This window comes from Oncorhynchus mykiss, chromosome 25 (assembly GCF_057628025.1).
Source record: "Oncorhynchus mykiss isolate SJ-2025 chromosome 25, ASM5762802v1, whole genome shotgun sequence".
Taxonomy (NCBI): domain Eukaryota; kingdom Metazoa; phylum Chordata; class Actinopteri; order Salmoniformes; family Salmonidae; genus Oncorhynchus; species Oncorhynchus mykiss.
The window spans coordinates 60,865,001-60,882,772 of NC_143046.1; the positions used below are offsets into that span (position 1 = coordinate 60,865,001).

A 17,772-nucleotide genomic window follows, 5' to 3' on the forward strand; every position below is an offset into this window, starting at 1 on the left:
CTGTTCCAGAATTTTCGGAGAAATGTGCAGGTCTGTGATTTCCAACACATAAACAAATAGCCACATACGCAGTGAAAAGAAATGACGAGACTCTGTATGTGGTGTAATATACTACTGGAGATGTTGGTATTAAAAAGCATTCCCTTACAGTTAACTCCATTTAGGTTAAATGTCAAATGTGTCAGGGTGTGATCATCACGCGCCACCACATCAGTCTGAATACACCCAGGTCCCTTCTAGCCCAGAGCATGTCACAGCCTCCCTACTGGGCAGAGCAGCCCGTTGTTAGCCCAACTATGGACTATGCTAACGTAATCTCCATCAGAGCAACCAGCCCTCTGACATACAGCTGACATTATGGTAAACTATTTACATGTTGGTTCAACAATACCAATGGATGTTCATCAAGAAGACACAACATGGCATGGCGGAGGGAGGTGGTGTTACAACAAGTTTCTGTTTCGTGTTTGCAGTGTTTCGTGCGTTCAGTGAAATACGCCAGAAACTCTGCTTTTTGCATTCAATTTTAAATCAGTTGTAGGTGCTTATGCTAAGACAATATATTTTCAGTGTGTAACTACAGTGTAGGTACAAACCGGTTAGTGAATTTACATATTGATCTATCTGCAAGCGTATTTTCAAACAAAACCTTCCCTTACTCCCAAATTATTTCTCAAGATTGCACAGAAATACTTGAACGGGTTTACTGAGTTTGTTTGCGCGCTCACTTACAGAGACACGGCGTCTATATTTTCTCATGCTTTTGTGCTGATGTCCAGTCAGCCAGTGTTTCTGTGTCATATGTGTGTTGGGGATCTAGATGATATTATTACAGTCTTGATTTGTGTAAATGACAGCCTGTTCCGACAGAGGTGGTCAACACAGTCCCGTGTCTCACCACAGACTCTAAATCGTCATCATCATCACCTTCACATACGGTCACCAAAACAATAGTAACAGTTGAATATTGTCCATCAGACACATGGAGACAAACAAACTGCCTGCCAGACTGCTATGTCTCAATGTGTCGGACGAACAAACAAGTCCCCGGCAGCCAGGCGGAGAAGTGTGCCGATCATCACACACACACACACACACACACACACACACACACACACACACACAGACACACACACACACACACACACACAAAGTGAGTGCCGGCCTATCATCTAGCATTCTCCCCTTGGGCAAAGGGGAAGGGGGTGATGTCAGAATGATACTGATATACTCTCGTGTATAAATATTGTAGCATTCAAACACCTCTCGCTTTTCTCCTCTCCATGAACCCCTGACTCTTTCCTGTACTGAGGCAGAGGGAGCGAGAGAGGAAGAGGCAGCAAAGGAAGAGAGAGATGCAGATGGGAGGATATAGAGGTAGAGATAGCCCCACTGGGGTATATCCCCTCTTTTCGACTCCCTTTGGAGTCGAAAAGTGTGGTCCTCCAGTAGTCCACTGGAGGACCACATGCTTAGAAAACACCCAGGAGATCAGAGAATAGAGGAGAGGAGAGGGGGAGCAAGAGTGGGGGAGACAGGCAGGCTGGAACAATAACAAGAAATAGAGAGAGAGAAATCCCTTTTCCTCTGAGAGGAGGGGGTAGTGTGTGCTCTGCTCTCCTCCCATTCACCGGCCGCACGTGGCTAATTTGCATGTGTGAAGGTCAGGGGGATTGTGGGAGGTGAGTGAGGCCCCCGACCTGGCTCCCTGCCCAGCCCAGCTCTCCCCTCCCACCAGCCAGCCAGGCAGCCAGCCAGCCAGCCAGCCAGCCAGCCAGCCAGCCTGCCACACCACTGGAGGGGGATAGGATAGCTCCAGGATACCACAGAATACCAGGGGCTGAAATCACCCGACCAACCACTCTGGTCGTAAACACATATTACTGTATAATCATCCCTTTCTTTTGACTTGGAGAGGTTGGGGCAAGTTTCACATGGAGGGCTATAAATACTCTGACATTTCCCCTGTTCACAACTCCCTCTCTCAGTCTCTGAAGTCTGCCCCATGCCTCAGTAGCCCTGTGTGAGTTCAAATGCTGCTGTCGCTCGCTGCTATATTTCCATCCTTTTCCGATTGCCTCACACTCTCTCTCTCTCCACAGAAAAGACACTATGAGGCCCTCTTCACACCCCTGCTGGGAGGAATAACCAAAGAGAAGTTTGGCTGGTGGAGCTGAGGCAGTGTTGACAGGAGCTTCCCTGAAGTCTCACAGACAGACAGACAGACAGACAGACAGACAGACAGACAGACAGACAGACAGACAGACAGACAGACAGACAGACAGACAGACAGACAGACAGACAGACAGACAGACAGACAGTGCAGTTTGGGATTGGAAATAAACTCAACACACTATCGCAGTTTATTGTGAAATAGACACAAATGACTTATTCTAAATATATGTGCCATGCACACGAAAAACTCAACTTGTTTATATATTATTATATATTTTATTTTATGTATTTTTATTTCACCTTTATTTAACCAGGTAGGCCAGTTGAGAACAAGTTCTCATTTACAACTGCGACCTGGCCAAAGCAGTGCGACACAAACAACGCAGAGTTACACATGGGATAAATAAACGTGCAATCAATAACACAATAGAAAAATCTATATACAGTGTGTGCAAATGTAAACTCAGCAAAAAAAGAAACGCCCCATTTTCAGGACCCTGTCTTACAAAGATAATTCGTAAAAATCCAAATAACTTCACAGATCGTCATCGTAAAGGGTTTAAACACTGTTTCCCATGCTTTTCAATTAACCATAAACAATTAATTAACATACACCTGTGGAACGGTCGTTAAGACACTAACAGCTTAAAGATGGTAGGCAATTAAGTTATGAAAGTTATGAAAACTTAGGACACTAAAGAGGCCTTTTTACTGACTGTAAAACACCAAAAGAAAGATGCTCAAGGTCCCTGCCCATCTGCGTGAACTTGCCATAGGCATGCTGCAAGGAGGCATGAGGACTGCAGATGTGGCCAGGGCAATAAATTGCAATGTCAGTACTGTGAGATGCCTACTACAGCGCTGTAGGGAGACAGGACGGTCAGCTGATCGCCTCACAGTGGCAGTGGTTATGATATCGCTTAGGACCTTGAGCATGGCTGAGGTGCACCCATGACCCACTCGGAAACCAGATTGCATAGCGGAGAAGGTACGGTGGGATTTGAAATGGGCGGTGATCTGTTTGTTAACTTGGCTTTCGAAGACTTTAGAAAGGCAGGGTAGGATAGATATAGGTCTGTAACAATTCTGGTCTAGAGTGTCTCCCCCTTTGAAGAGGGGGACGACCGTGGCAGCTTTCCAATCTTTAGGAATCTCAGACGATACTAAAGTGAGATTTAACAGGATAGTGATAGGGGTTGCAACAATTATGGTGGATAATTTTAGAAAGAGAGGGTCTAGATTGTCTAGCCCACCTGTGTTGTAGGGGTCCAGATTTTGCAGCTCTTTCAGAACATCAGCTGTCTGGATTTGGGTGAAGGAGAAATGGGGAAGGCTTTGGTAAGTTGCTGTGGGGGGTGCAGAGCTGTTGCCCGGGGTAGGGGTAGCCAGGTGGAAAGCAGCTGTAGAAAAATGCTTATTGAAATTCTCGATTATTGTAGATTCATCGGTGGTGACAGTGTTTCCTAGCCTCAGTGCAGTGGGCAGCTGGGAGGAGGTGCTCTTATGCTCCATGGACTTTACAGTGTCCAATAACTTTTTTGAGTTTGTGCTACAGGATGCAAATTTCTGTTTGAAAAAGATAGCCTTCGCTTTCCTAACTGCCTGTGTATATTGGTTCTCATTAACTTCCCTGAAAAGTTGCATATCGCGGGGGCTATTCGATACTAATGCAGTACGCCACATTATGTTTTTGTGCTGGTCAAGGGCAGTCAATGTTACACCCTGATCAGTTTCACCTGTCCTCGTTATTGTCTCCACCCCCTCCAGGTGTCGCTTGTTTTCCCCAGTGTATTTATCCCTGTGTTTCCTGTCTCTCTGTGCCAGTTCGTCTTGTACGTTTCCAGTCAACCAGTGGTTTTCCCCGTTCTCCTGCCTTTGCTATTCTCCTTTTTCTAGTCCTACCGGTTTTGACCCTTGCCTGTTTCTGGACTCTGTACCCGCCTGCCTGACCATTCTGCCTGCCTTGACCTCGAGCCTGTCTGCCACTCTGTACCTCCTGAACTGGTTTTGACCGTTTGCCTGTCCACGACCATTCTCTTGCCTACTCCTTTTTGGATTATTAAACATCTTCAACTCCAACCATCTGCCTCCTGTGTCTGCATCTGGGTCTCACCTTGTGTAATGAAAGTCAAGTCAGGAGTGAACCAAGGGCTATATCTGTTCTTAGTTCAACATTTTTTGAATGGGGCATGCTTATTTAAGATGGTGAGGAAAGCACATTTGAAGAATAACCAGGCATCCTCTACTGACGGAATGAGGTCAATATCCTTCCAGGATACCCGGGCCAGGTCGATTAGAAAGGCCTGCTCGCTGAAGTATTTTAGGGAGCGTTTGACAGTGATGAGGGGTGGTCGTTTTACCGCGGACTCATTACGGACGCAGGCAATGAGGCAGTGATCACTGAGATCCTGGTTGAAGACAGCAGAGGTGTATTTAGAGGGCAGGTTCATCAGGATGTTATCTATGAGGGTGCCCATGTTTAAGGATTTAGGGTTGTATCTGGTAGGTTCCTTGATCATTTGTGTGAGATTGAGGGCATCTAGCTTAGATTGTAGGACGGCTGGGGTGTTAAGCATATCCCAGTTTAGGACACCTAACAGTACAAACTGAAGATAAATGGGGGGCAATTAATTCACATACAGTGTCCAGGTGGTGACTGAGGTGGGTCTATAACAAGCAGCAACAGTGAGAGACTTATTTCTGGAAAGGTGGATTTTTAAAAGTAGAAGCTCAAACTGTTTTGGCACAGACCTAGATAGCATGACATAACTCTGCAGGCTATCTCTGCAGTAGATTGCAACTCCACCCCCTTTGGCAGTTCTATCTTGGCGGAAAATGTTGTAGTTGGGGATGGACATTTCAGAATTTTTGGTGGCCTTCCTAAGCCAGGATTCAGACCCGGCTAGGACATCAGGGTTGGCGGAGTGTGTTATAATAAAACAAACTGAGGGAGGAGGCTTCTGTGTTAATTAACAGGCTTCTATGTTAACATGCATCAAACCAAGGCTTTTAAGGTTACAGAAGTCAACAAAAGATAGCACCTGGGGAATAGGAGTGGAACTGGGGGCTACAGGACCTCTACATCACCAGAAGAGAACAGAGGAGGAGTAGGATACGGGCTAAAGGCTATAAGAACTGGTTGTCTAGTGCGTTGGGGACAGAGAATAAAAGGAGCAGATTTCTGGGTGTGGTAGAAAAGATTCAGGGCATAATGTACAGACAATGGTATGGTAGGATGTGAGTACAGGGGAGGTAAACCTAGGCGTTGATTGACGATGAGAGAGGTTTCGTCTCTGGAGGCACAAGTTGAGGTCTCCGCATGTGTGTGGGGTGGGACAAAAGAGCTAACTAAGGCATTTTGAGCGGGACTGAGGGCTCTACAGTGAAATAAAACAGTAAGAACTAGCCAAGACAGCAGTAGACATGGCATATTTACATTGGAGAGGCATAAAGCAAACACAGGTGCTGATTAGGAGAGCTAAGACAACAACTTTTCATGTGTATTACACGATTTTCATCACAATGCATTTTGTGTGTATACCACACTTTTCTTTCTTCATAACGCATTTGTATACATTATACAAATTCCAATTTGTTGTGGCTAACTTTAGCTAGGCACGGGGTTAGGGTCTTTGCTAGGTAAAGCCCCGCCTTATCTCAGCTCACTGGTCACCATAGCAGAACCCACTTGTAGCACGCGCTCAAAGCCAAATTCTCTTTGGCCGCCTTTCCTTCCAGTTCTCTACTGCCAATGACTGGAACGAATTGCAAAAATCACTGAAGCTGGAGACTTATATCTCCCTCACTAACTTTAAGCATCAGCTGTCAGAGCAGCTTACCGATCATTGCACCTGTACACAGCCCATCTGTAAATTAGCCCACCCAACTACCTCATCCCCATATCGTTATTTTTTTCCCTTTGCACAACAGTATCCCTACTTGCACATTCATCTTCTGCACATCTATCACTCCAGTGTTTAATTTCTAAATTGTAATTATTTTGGCACTATGGCCTATTTATTGCCTTACCTCCGTAATCTTACAACATTTGCACACACTGTATATAGATGTTTCTATTGTGTTATTGACTGTACGTTTGTTTACTCCATGCGTAACTCTGTTGTTGTTTGTGTCGCACTGCTTTGCTTTATCTTGACCAGGTCGCAGTTGTAAATGTGAACTTGTTCTCAACTGGCCTACCTGGTTAAATAAAGGTTAATATACAGTGCCTTGCGAAAGTATTCGGCCCCCTTGAACTTTGCGACCTTTTGCCACATTTCAGGCTTCAAACATAAAGATATAAAACTGTATTTTTTGTGAAGAATCAACAACAAGTGGGACACAATCATGAAGTGGAACGACATTTATTGGATATTTCAAACTTTTTTAACAAATCAAAAACTGAAAAATTGGGCGTGCAAAATTATTCAGCCCCCTTAAGTTAATACTTTGTAGCGCCACCTTTTGCTGCGATTACAGCTGTAAGTCGCTTGGGGTATGTCTCTATCAGTTTTGCACATCGAGAGACTGAAATTTTTCCCCATTCCTCCTTGCAAAACAGCTCGAGCTCAGTGAGGTTGGATGGAGAGCATTTGTGAACAGCAGTTTTCAGTTCTTTCCACAGATTCTCGATTGGATTCAGGTCTGGACTTTGACTTGTCCATTCTAACACCTGGATATGTTTATTTTTTAACCATTCCATTGTAGATTTTGCTTTATGTTTTGGATCATTGTCTTGTTGGAAGACAAATCTCCGTCCCAGTCTCAGGTCTTTTGCAGACTCCATCAGGTTTTCTTCCAGAATGGTCCTGTATTTGGCTCCATCCATCTTCCCATCAATTTTAACCATCTTCCCTGTCCCTGCTGAAGAAAAGCAGGCCCAAACCATGATGCTGCCACCACCATGTTTGACAGTGGGGATGGTGTGTTCAGCTGTGTTGCTTTTACGCCAAACATAACGTTTTGCATTGTTGCCAAAAAGTTCAATTTTGTTTTCATCTGACCAGAGCACCTTCTTCCACGTTTGGTGTGTCTCCCAGGTGGCTTGTGGCAAACTTTAAACAACACTTTTTATGGATATCTTTAAGAAATGGCTTTCTTCTTGCCACTCTTCCATAAAGGCCAGATTTGTGCAATATACGACTGATTGTTGTCCTATGGACAGAGTCTCCCACCTCAGCTGTAGATCTCTGCAGTTCATCCAGAGTGATCATGGGCCTCTTGGCTGCATCTCTGATCAGTCTTCTCCTTGTATGAGCTGAAAGTTTAGAGGGACGGCCAGGTCTTGGTAGATTTGCAGTGGTCTGATACTCCTTCCATTTCAATATTATCGCTTGCACAGTGCTCCTTGGGATGTTTAAAGCTTGGGAAATCTTTTTGTATCCAAATACGGCTTTAAACTTCTTCACAACAGTATCTCGGACCTGCCTGGTGTGTTCCTTGTTCTTCATGATGCTCTCTGAGCTTTTAACAGACCTCTGAGACTATCACAGTGCAGGTGCATTTATACGGAGACTTGATTACACACAGATGGATTGTATTTATCATCATTAGTCATTTAGGTCAACATTGGATTATTCAGAGATCCTCACTGAACTTCTGGAAAGAGTTTGCTGCACTGAAAGTAAAGGGGATGAATAATTTTGCACGCCCAATTTTTCAGTTTTTGAAATGTTAAAAAGGTTTGAAATATCCAATAAATGTCGTTCCACTTCATGATTGTGTCCCACTTGTTGTTGATTCTTCACAAAAAAATACAGTTTTATATCTTTATGTTTGAAGCCTGAAATGTGGCAAAAGGTCGCAAAGTTCAACGGGGCCGAATACTTTCGCAAGGCACTGTATATTTTTTTAAACGGTTAGGGTTAGTTAACATGCTAGCTAAGTTGTTAAAGGTTTAGGAGTTTGGTTAAAGGGTTATGGTAGTTGCAAAGTAGCTAAAAAGTAGTAAGTAGTTGCAAAGTAGCTAATTAGCTAAATGTATGATGAGATTTGAACACACACTTTGTGTTGCTAGATGTTCACTTTATACACCCACCCATCCTCCCTGACCAGCCTCTCTCTTGTTGTTTCTGTCTTAAGTAACCTAATGTCTTTATCTGTAATTGAAATGCACTGTATGCAAAACAAATATTTTAAGCAATTAGTGTCTATTTCACAATAATCTGTGATATTGGGTTGAATAAAGTTGCACCCTATGGTCCAAACAGCCAAAACCCAAACAAAAATAATACAGATTTAAAAAATATATATAATTAGGGAACAGCTCTGCTTCAAGTTATTTGTCTGCTAACCTTTGACTCTGTTTGTTGTAAGTGCATCACAGGCCCGAACAAAAAGCTACAATTATTTTATTAGCAGCTAATTATATGTACAGTTGACGATATGACTGGTCAATTTTTTATGGCAAATCAGAATTAATTGGCATTTTAAGAAAACCACGTGCAGTCCTGGGATAACCTAGCTGCCAATTACGCTCCTGAGTATTGTTTTTCTATCCTGCAAGATGAAAACCCAGGCCGTCTATCAGCCCCTTATCGGAAGCAACAGAGTACATGAACATTTCACTGTGTTGTTCCTAATCAGCCAGCGCTAGGCTGAGCTAAACTGGGCTAGGAGAGCCTGAGATGTAAACAAACCAGCATAAACAAAGCATGGAGGACGAGCAAGGGAAGGAGTGAGCGCTGGAGTTGAGGCTGGCCTGGTATACTAGCGCTGACGAGGCTACTTCTGTCTGAAACCAACTGCGCTGTCACACAAACACACGCACACACCCAAACACTCACCCAATTAAATTCAAAATAATGTGCACACAAGCCCAGACAGACAAGCAAGAAAATGAACATAAAGCCAGACATACAAGGACACACAATCGAACACACATAAACTCCTGAAAATAAGTGAGTCAAAAAATCTGAAGACAAAAAGGCATAACTAGACAGAGAATAAAATAAGCAATGTGTTAAATCAGTGAACACTGAAGCTAGAACAGTTTACTTTTATTAAAATAAAATAGTTTCTTTATTGACTAAGGTGTTCTGATTGACCAGCACCAGCCCTGTGTATCTGGACCACTACCACTCTGTTCCTCTTCTCGTTTCCTCAAACAAATTGGCCAGAGTAATTGAAAATGCAGGACAATGCCATTTAAAAGAGCGAACAGCTTCAACTAGGGCTCACCTTCCTGTAGTGTGTGTGTGTGTGTGTGTGTATGTGTGTGTGTGTGTGTGTGTGTGTGCGTGCGTGCGTGCGTGCGTGCGTGCGTGCGTGCGTGCGTGCGTGCGTGTGTGTGTGTGTGTGTGTGTGTGTGGGTGTGCGTGTGCGTGCGTGCGTGTGTCCCAGTCTGTTTGTTGGTGGCTGGCCAGAAAAGAGAGAGGGAAACAGGCTTGTAAATGAGGAAAGTGTTCTCCTCACACAGCTAGCTCCCGAAGAGAGGTAGTGTGGGGAAAATGAGCTTGAAAAAGAGAGATTCTGTCGACAGTTGATATTGACGTGTTCAAACACACACACAATTTGAGGTGCATAAACATAGATCATGGGCCAATTTGGAGGATCCACACTAAGACTGGCCCTGACCCAAAAATCCTGTGGGTGAACTGAGGTACAGCTCACAGTCGATTACAAACCTGTTTTTCCACACGTATACAGTGTCTTTGTTGATATGGAACGGCAAACATACAACCTCTTCTCTGGGGTTGAAATAAAATACATTATACACTGGGTGATTTGAGCCCTGAATACTGATTGGCTGACAGCTGTGGTATATCAAACCATATACCATGGGTATGACAAAGCATTTATTTTTACTGCTCTAAATAGGTTGGTAGCTAGTTTATAATAGCAATAAGGCATTTTGGGGCTTTGCGTTGCGTCGTGGCAAGAACAGCCCTTAGCCGTGGTATATTGACCATATACCACACCCCCTTGTGCCTTATTGCTTGATTATACTATTGTATGAAAATATAAACATTATAACCTGAGTTCAATTACAAGCAACCTGCGCATAACATACTGTACATTTGAATAATAATAAGATATATTTTTGAATGTATATCCTCTAGAGATATCTTCTGCCTGTAAATGAATGTGTATGATCTTGTGTATTTTTCTGCACCCATTATCCAATCTTTAACCCACAGAGGTCTTTAAATAATAGGGACAAATATCATTACTAAAATGTATTTACCAATTACAATTTGAAAGGCGTTATTCTCTGAGGCTGAAGGAGAGGCTTATTATCTAAATGGCTGCACAGCTCGGCTACGGTATGTATCATATCCAATCATTACCTTCCAAGGACTAACTATTATTATAGCCACGGCAGTTCATCATGTTTGGATGGCATGGTAAATTGTAATAAATACACCATACTGCTATTCTGAAACCTGGCATAATCTTACAAATGACTTTGAATTATTTTCCTGTACAGTAATGTAAGACAAAATGCATGACAATGTGGGGTGTATGATGTGTTGTCGATACATAGCACAGCGGTTGGTGTGCATCTCAAAATGTTATTAACAATTGTGGAATGAAACCTACTGTGGCATGTGGTAATAAAGAGTATTGAGAAATAGGCCTTCACATTTCCTAAATTATGACTGTACTAAAACTACTTCAGACAAAGAGTTTATGATCTGTTGAATGACATGTCTAAGATATAAAATATGGGCTATAATTACTATGGAATTACTAGGCCCACTACAATGATAACAGTAATCAAGATCCCCCATGCACACAGGTCTTCCTGGGAACTACAGAAATGTACCGTTTTGTTTGGAAGAAGGAGACCGACCGAGAGTAGGCTACACCTCCACTTTGCCCTGGGGTCAAATATCTGGGTCATAATTCAGCAGAGCGCATCATTGAGAACAAAAATGCAATCACACATAATAACACAACCAGAGGCATACTGTTTGTATACCACTCTTCTTTATTCAATAGCTTAGAAGATAGGGCTGGGCAATATGACCTCAAAATCATATCTAGATTTTTTTGGTACATTTTCTCTACAATTAATTTGTTGCACAATTAAATACACTGCATTTCTAACGGTCAGGAAGAATCTAATGAATTATACCTAGGCTAAATATAAGCCTTCCACAACCATAAGACCCACTAATAATTCAATGTTGGTATTTTACCCCCTTTTTCTCCCCAACTTTGTGATATCCAATTACGATCTTGTCTCATCGCTGCAACTCCCCAACGGGCTCAGGAGAGGCGAAGTTCGAGTCATGCGAAACATGACCCACCAAACCGCTCTTCTTAACACCCGCCCGCTTAACCCGGAAGCCCCAATGAGTCAGAGGAAACACTGTTCAACCGACGACCAGAAGTCAGCCTGCAGGCGGTCGGCCCGCCACTAGGAGTCGCTAGAGGGCGATGAGCCAAGTAAAGCACCCCCGGCCAAACCCTCCCCTAACCTAACCTGGATGACGCTGGGCCCTATGGGACTCCCGGGTTATGGCCGGTTGTGACACAGCCTGGGATCGAACCCTGGTCTGCAGTGACGCCTCAAGCACTATGATGCAGTGCCTTATACCGCTGGCGCCACTCGGGAGGCATAATTTCATAATTTTGTTTAACCTACTTTTTTTGCAATAATCACTGATCTGGCTTTCAAGTCTGTCTATGAAAATGCCCTTTTTGTTACAAAGTTAACACGATGCACATCCACTAATAATGGCCAACTTGTTGTAGCAGGCATTATAGAAATTTAACACAAGTCTCAAACAATCTCAAGCACAAGCTCACGTGCTAGTGAATAGCCAGCTGATATTTATATTTCAAGTCTAGCCATCGTGGATCTATTTGCTTGCTAACAAGGTAGAACAGTTGAACTGTTATGAACGCACCCTTCTGTCTGTCTCCAACTGTTTGAACAACATAACTTGTTCACTTTGTTTAGATATTGAAATCAAGTGGCCTTCCTGGATAGGATGATGCTTATTTCTCAGCATGAGAACGAGTTGCCAATTCCTTATATAAATGCATATTTTTATACTGATTGCACATGTATAAAACACAGACTAACGCAGTTAGCACAAAACAGTCTGTGAAGGGCCGGCTCTAGCCTTTTGGGGGCCTTTTTGCCTTTACCTCCCTTATCTCACCTCATTTGCTCACATCGTATATAGACTTGTGTATAGTGTATTATTGACTGTATGTTTGTTTTACTCCATGTGTAACTCTGTGTCGTATGTGTCAAACTGCTTTGCTTTATCTTGGCCAGGTCGCAATTGTAAATGAGAACTTGTTCTCAACTTGCCTACCTGGTTAAATAAAGGTTAAATAAAATAAATAAATAAAAAATATATTTTATTGCGTTCCTTTTTTTAAACTTTAGTTTATTTAGTAAATATTTTCTTAACTCTTATTTTTCTTAAAACTGCATTGTTGGTTAAGGACTTGTAAATAAGCATCTCACAGTAAGGTCTACACCTGCTGTATTCAATGCATGTGACAAATAAAATTTGATTTGAGTTTTAAAGCACGTTTTCTGCAGTTATACACATTTTGCCACGTGTCAGAGAGAAAATTGAGCAATTTTATAACACATTTCATGCAATTCTATTCATTTTTCCATGGGGCAGAGAGACATTTTTGCAGTTTCAAAACACGTTTTCATGCAGTTCTACACATTTTGTCATGCGGCAGAGAGACATTTTAGCAGTTTCAAAACACGTTTTCAGCAGTTCTACACATTTTGTCATGCGGCAGAGAGACATTTTAGCAGTTTCAAAACACGTTTTCAGCAGTTCTACACATTTTGTCATGCGGCAGAGAGACATTTTAGCAGTTTCAAAACACGTTTTCAGCAGTTCTACACATTTTGTCATGCGGCAGAGAGACATTTTAGCAATTTAATAACACATGTTATGCAATTCTACAAATGTTTGCCATGGGGCAGAGAGACATTTTTGCAGTTTTAAAGTGAATTTGTTACCCATTCTGCCATTGGGTGGAAATAGGTTTTTGCCACGTTAAAGCAAATGTCCTGCAATTCTACACATTTTGCACATGACTTATGCCATGATATCTGAGTGAGTAACTAACAATATCAATGGGTGCCCACTGTAGGTCAGGGTCCCTGGGCACGTGCCCTGCTCGCCCGGTCGGTATTTGGCCTTGATTACTGCAAGTTTAGACAACTGGCTAGGCTGACTTAACAATCTAAACATTGTTAGCTCACATGGCTAATTGAGTGACTGTCAGTGACTGATAAAACAAGAGCATAACTGCTAAAGCACAATAAAATGTTGAACTGGCACCTTGTGTATTCTGCTATTCTAACTTTCGACAGTAAATTGCAACCCGAATGTGTAAAACAAAAAGTAATTTTTGGGGGGTCGGGGACCCCTAATGGCCGGGTGTCCTATGCAACCGTTTATGTCGCCTGGAGCCAGCCCTGAGTGTGTGGCTAAAATGCTGCTAGTGGTATGTGGTACAGCAATGCAGCACACAACATTCATTTTCCACATGTTCATTCATACAGTACTCTAGTTTTCGTAGGGTCTGCTCTGTTCTACATTTTGGGAGTTGAGACATAAAAGGGTATCATTAGAAAGGTTAAGGTCTCCTCTATTTCGGTACAATAATGTCTCTGTGTTTCGGTGTCCATTTGACCCATTCTGTCAGGGGGGGGGGGGGGGGGGGGGCTTGGTGTCTGTGTGCAAGTGGGAAGGTGCACAGTGCACACAGCACAGAAGGAGACCAAAAATACAGAATGCTCATAAAAACAAACAAAAATAAAAACCTAATTTGGAACATCGCGCTAAAACATAAAATCGAGTTAATCGAATTCATTCGATATATCGCCCAGCCCCATTAGAAGACGACATTCTATCTGTAGGCAGAGTTGTGAATGGTCCATCCCGCTCTCACCATGCCCCGGGTCGCGCACCTGAACAGAGGGTTCAGCTCGATTTACATTAGCAGCGCTCAGCACACAGTTGGGAGATGGAGCGCCAATCAGATGGCAGACTTGATGTCAACTCAGAGGCAGCCGTCTGGAGAGTATTACAGCCACTTTACCTCCAATTCAAATTCCAAACCTTGCTATGGAGACCAATAGCGCAGGCGGACAGCGTGGTACACAGACACGTCTCGCCTTTGATAGTCATAGCAGCTATTCTATTTGTGCAAACATCGATTAATAATTAAAATATATGACATTTTGAAGATAGCAATATGACATTATTGTAATTCAAACCAATATTAATGAATAAAGTCTATAATTCGACGATTGCCTATACAGCGCGTCCTTCCAGAGGGCGTTTTGCAACGTGTCTCCAACCACGTCAGCAAGAGAGCGAATCTCCAACGCCATTAATTGTTTTTAATTTAAAAAATAATAATAGCATAATATCTTACACAAATAAAGCTCTTCAATTCAAAAGGCTGTGGTAAAGAATAAACACATAGTATAAGCAAATGCATTGCATCGATTTTAACCAAATAAATATGAATAATGATCATTTTACTCCGTTTTACGCGCCTTTACGCGCAAAATGATATTTAGTTCCCAAGCCTATATTTACGCTTCATGGACTAATAAATTAATTGTGTAAAATAGATGTTATGAATGACAATGTATTGCATTCATACGTGACTGACAGGCTATTGTTTTTCTCGCAAGAGTGACCTTGAGCAGATCTGAAACTAGACAGTATTCTCTTCTACAATTACTTTACCTGTAGATGAATATTAGAAGTGCAATATTCACCAGCACACAGCATATTTATTTGAATTCGAGAGGGACAAGTTATTACAGTGCAATAATACATGTAACCTAGGCCTAGTGCATTTCAACAACTCTGCCAGACAGCTCATGCCAGGTGTGACACAGAGTGCCTCTCAAGTTAATGAGCTACAGCTGAGTTTGTAAAACTAGTACTCACCTGTGGTCTGCTGATACCTTGCCCTCCGTTTCCAGGACTCATGGACGGGTGGTTTCTCTGTTGCCCTGGCCAGCCATGGGTTGTGGAGCCATACTGAGAAGTCATGTCTTTGCCTAAACCGATGCCAGCTTGTTGTTGTGCAGAGGGACTGTTATAGTCTTGATGATAGCCACTGCCATAACCTCGCATCATTGGACTTGGAGACGTCAGCAGTTGGTTTAGAGTTGGGGTGGCTCCCGAGGGATGCTGAGTATGTCCTGGGAATCTCTGAAAGCCCCCAACACTTCCACCAGAACCGGAGGAAGCAGCTCCCATAGCAGCCTTGACATGGCTAGCTGGAGTGTTGCTGCCAGGGCCAATCAGCATGTTACTGCCCTGTCTGGACGGGGCCATCATACCGTAGCCCGCTCCACCGTAGCCCTGCCGGTAGCCAGAGTAGTGGTTGTACTGGCTGTTGTGGTATCCTTCGTGGGAGTTGTGCACTGGGTCCATGTTGTTGGGTCCCGAGGAGTGCATCATCCCCATCCCAGTGTTTTGTCCGCCATGTTGATCATAGCAGGCCCCTACTCTGGAAGTGCCATAGTAGTTATTAAACTCTGAAATAGCGCTGTTCCCTCCTGCGCTCTGGGGCTGGCTGCTGATTTCGGTCGTTGGTCCCAAATTGGCATGTTCATACCTGGCACCCATTCGCTCCCCTGGTTTACAGGTATGATCCCCTTCACCTTTACTCAGCATCTGCTGCTCTGTCTGGCTCGCCAAAACACCCCTCTTCCCTCCGTGGTGCTGATTCTCACTCTCCCCCCTTGTCGCTTGGCTGTTGTTGATGTTGTTACTTTGTATCTGGCGCTGCTGATGCTGAGGAAACGGGTTAAATTGTGACTGCTGTTGCGGCGGCGTGAGGTGCAGAGGGGGATCTCCACTCACATTGTTCTGTTTATGGTTTGCTATCAAACCCGTCTCCATTCCCTCCAGAGAGGTCGTCGAATTTGACGATGTTATGTTATTTCCACTCTCCTTCTCCCGTGTGTCAGAATTGTTATTCGGAGAAGTTGAATTGACCATGTTCAGCTCGTTTTGATGGTGATGGTCTACATTATTCATTGTGTTAGTCCCATCTCCAGCTCCAAGCATTGCTCCAGATCTCGATATAGTTCCTCCTCCCGATTTCCCCGAATGTATCTCTTGCCCCAAACTGCCAGACAATTTATTTTTCTTATTGTTAGTTGTCGTCGGTGCTGATGCCACTTGCGCAGCCATTGTCACTTAAACATTTCAGACAGGGACACTGACCCACGAGAAGAACACTCTCACACACAACAAAAAAAACAGACTGAGGAAAAAGTCAAGCAGGTAAAAAATGTTCAATTGAAAAACGAAGCTCTGTTCTAGCGCTGTAATGCTCGTAATAATCCGCGGTGAAATGAGTCGCTGACAGCCGCGGCTGTGGCGCTGTCAGTGAGGCATCATGCTGAAAGTTTGTTGTCCAGGTTTAAATGAAACTTTTTTCCTCCAACCCGGATATGGGTAAGTGCATGTCTCCCGGAGCCCTTCTGGCCCAGCATGGCATGAGAGAGAGTAGGCTCCACCAGCTATTATCCCCCTCCAGGGTCCAACGCGCATCACAAGGAAAACCCGGACTGGAGTTTCCTATGTTATCCATCGAAGGAAAGTCACTATTATTTTGCAAAAGACAAATGTTGAATTATAGCATGGTATCAGGAGGAAATATTTATATTGAAAAGAGGAATATCCGCCATAATATACCACGTTTAATTTTATACCAATATTATGTTGGAACGTAGGCTAGGGCTACCTCTCAGAGTGGCTTGTGTCCTCTAAAGATGGGCAGCTCCATTTTAAATTCATGCCAAAATTCCAGATCTGGGTTTGAGTGTTGCCTGCTCTACTCCGCTCTGCACTCCCTCGGCTCAATCCAGTTTCTGCAGCTCTGAAAGACAGACACGCAACCACAGACGCTGCTGAGCGCAATAATGTTGCCATCAGAATAAGTATGTAATCACACGCTGTAACTGCCCTAGTCGAGATGGGAAATGTAACCACACACATTTGAATCATCTTCAGCCGTTATGAGCACATTGCTTTTTATCCTCTTGATGTTGAATAGGCTCCAGAATTTAAACCCGAGTGACGTCACTGCCCTTGCTTATTAGGTCCCTTTATTTTCCCTTTGTCTGTTCTCTCAGCTTGTTTCGTTTTGGGTGAAATGTATACATTGATCTAACGATTTCAGGGTCACACCGGACAGAGCACAGGCCTTTAGAACAGAGTAACTACCAGTGGATTATCTGATGTAAGCCTCTTTTTGTATTTTCTTGGAAAACAGAATTCACCATACTAAGTACTATGTAACAGACTGCATTTACCATTTGTACTACAATATAATTGCACAAGTTACTCCCTGGTAGTTCCCTACAATAATGACGGGGCCTATGTAATTAATGTAACATTTGGCCAAATATAGTAAAAGCATTGGATGCGAGAGTCCTTTGGGGTTTACATAGGTAGAGGGAGAGCAGCTCACTTGACGGAGATTACTAACAGCGGAAACGCTGTATCGAATTGATATGGAGACGGTTCATTACAGAAGTAGGATGATGATGATAGCAATAATGGCGAAGATTGGCGCTGATGAGGATGACAGTAAAAATAGTGAAGATGATGCTGATGATGATGA

General features: G+C 43.3%; 1 protein-coding gene across 4 annotated transcripts in view; it reads right to left on the reverse strand.

Moving 5' to 3' along the window:
* Positions 1 to 17,186, reverse strand: part of LOC110505402 (AT-rich interactive domain-containing protein 1B) — a 229,487-nt gene extending 212,301 nt beyond the window's left edge. For 2 of the 4 annotated variants that reach the window (XM_036962211.2, XM_021584599.3), the window contains exon 1: positions 15,078 to 17,186. In XM_036962211.2, the coding sequence (XP_036818106.2) occupies positions 15,078 to 16,334 (1,257 nt within the window). In that variant the 5' untranslated portion in view covers positions 16,335 to 17,186. The remainder of the gene's footprint in view (positions 1 to 15,077) is intronic. The other 2 variants (XM_090220667.1, XM_090220666.1) reach the window with 1 other exon arrangement.
* Between the last annotated feature and the right edge of the window lie 586 nt (positions 17,187 to 17,772).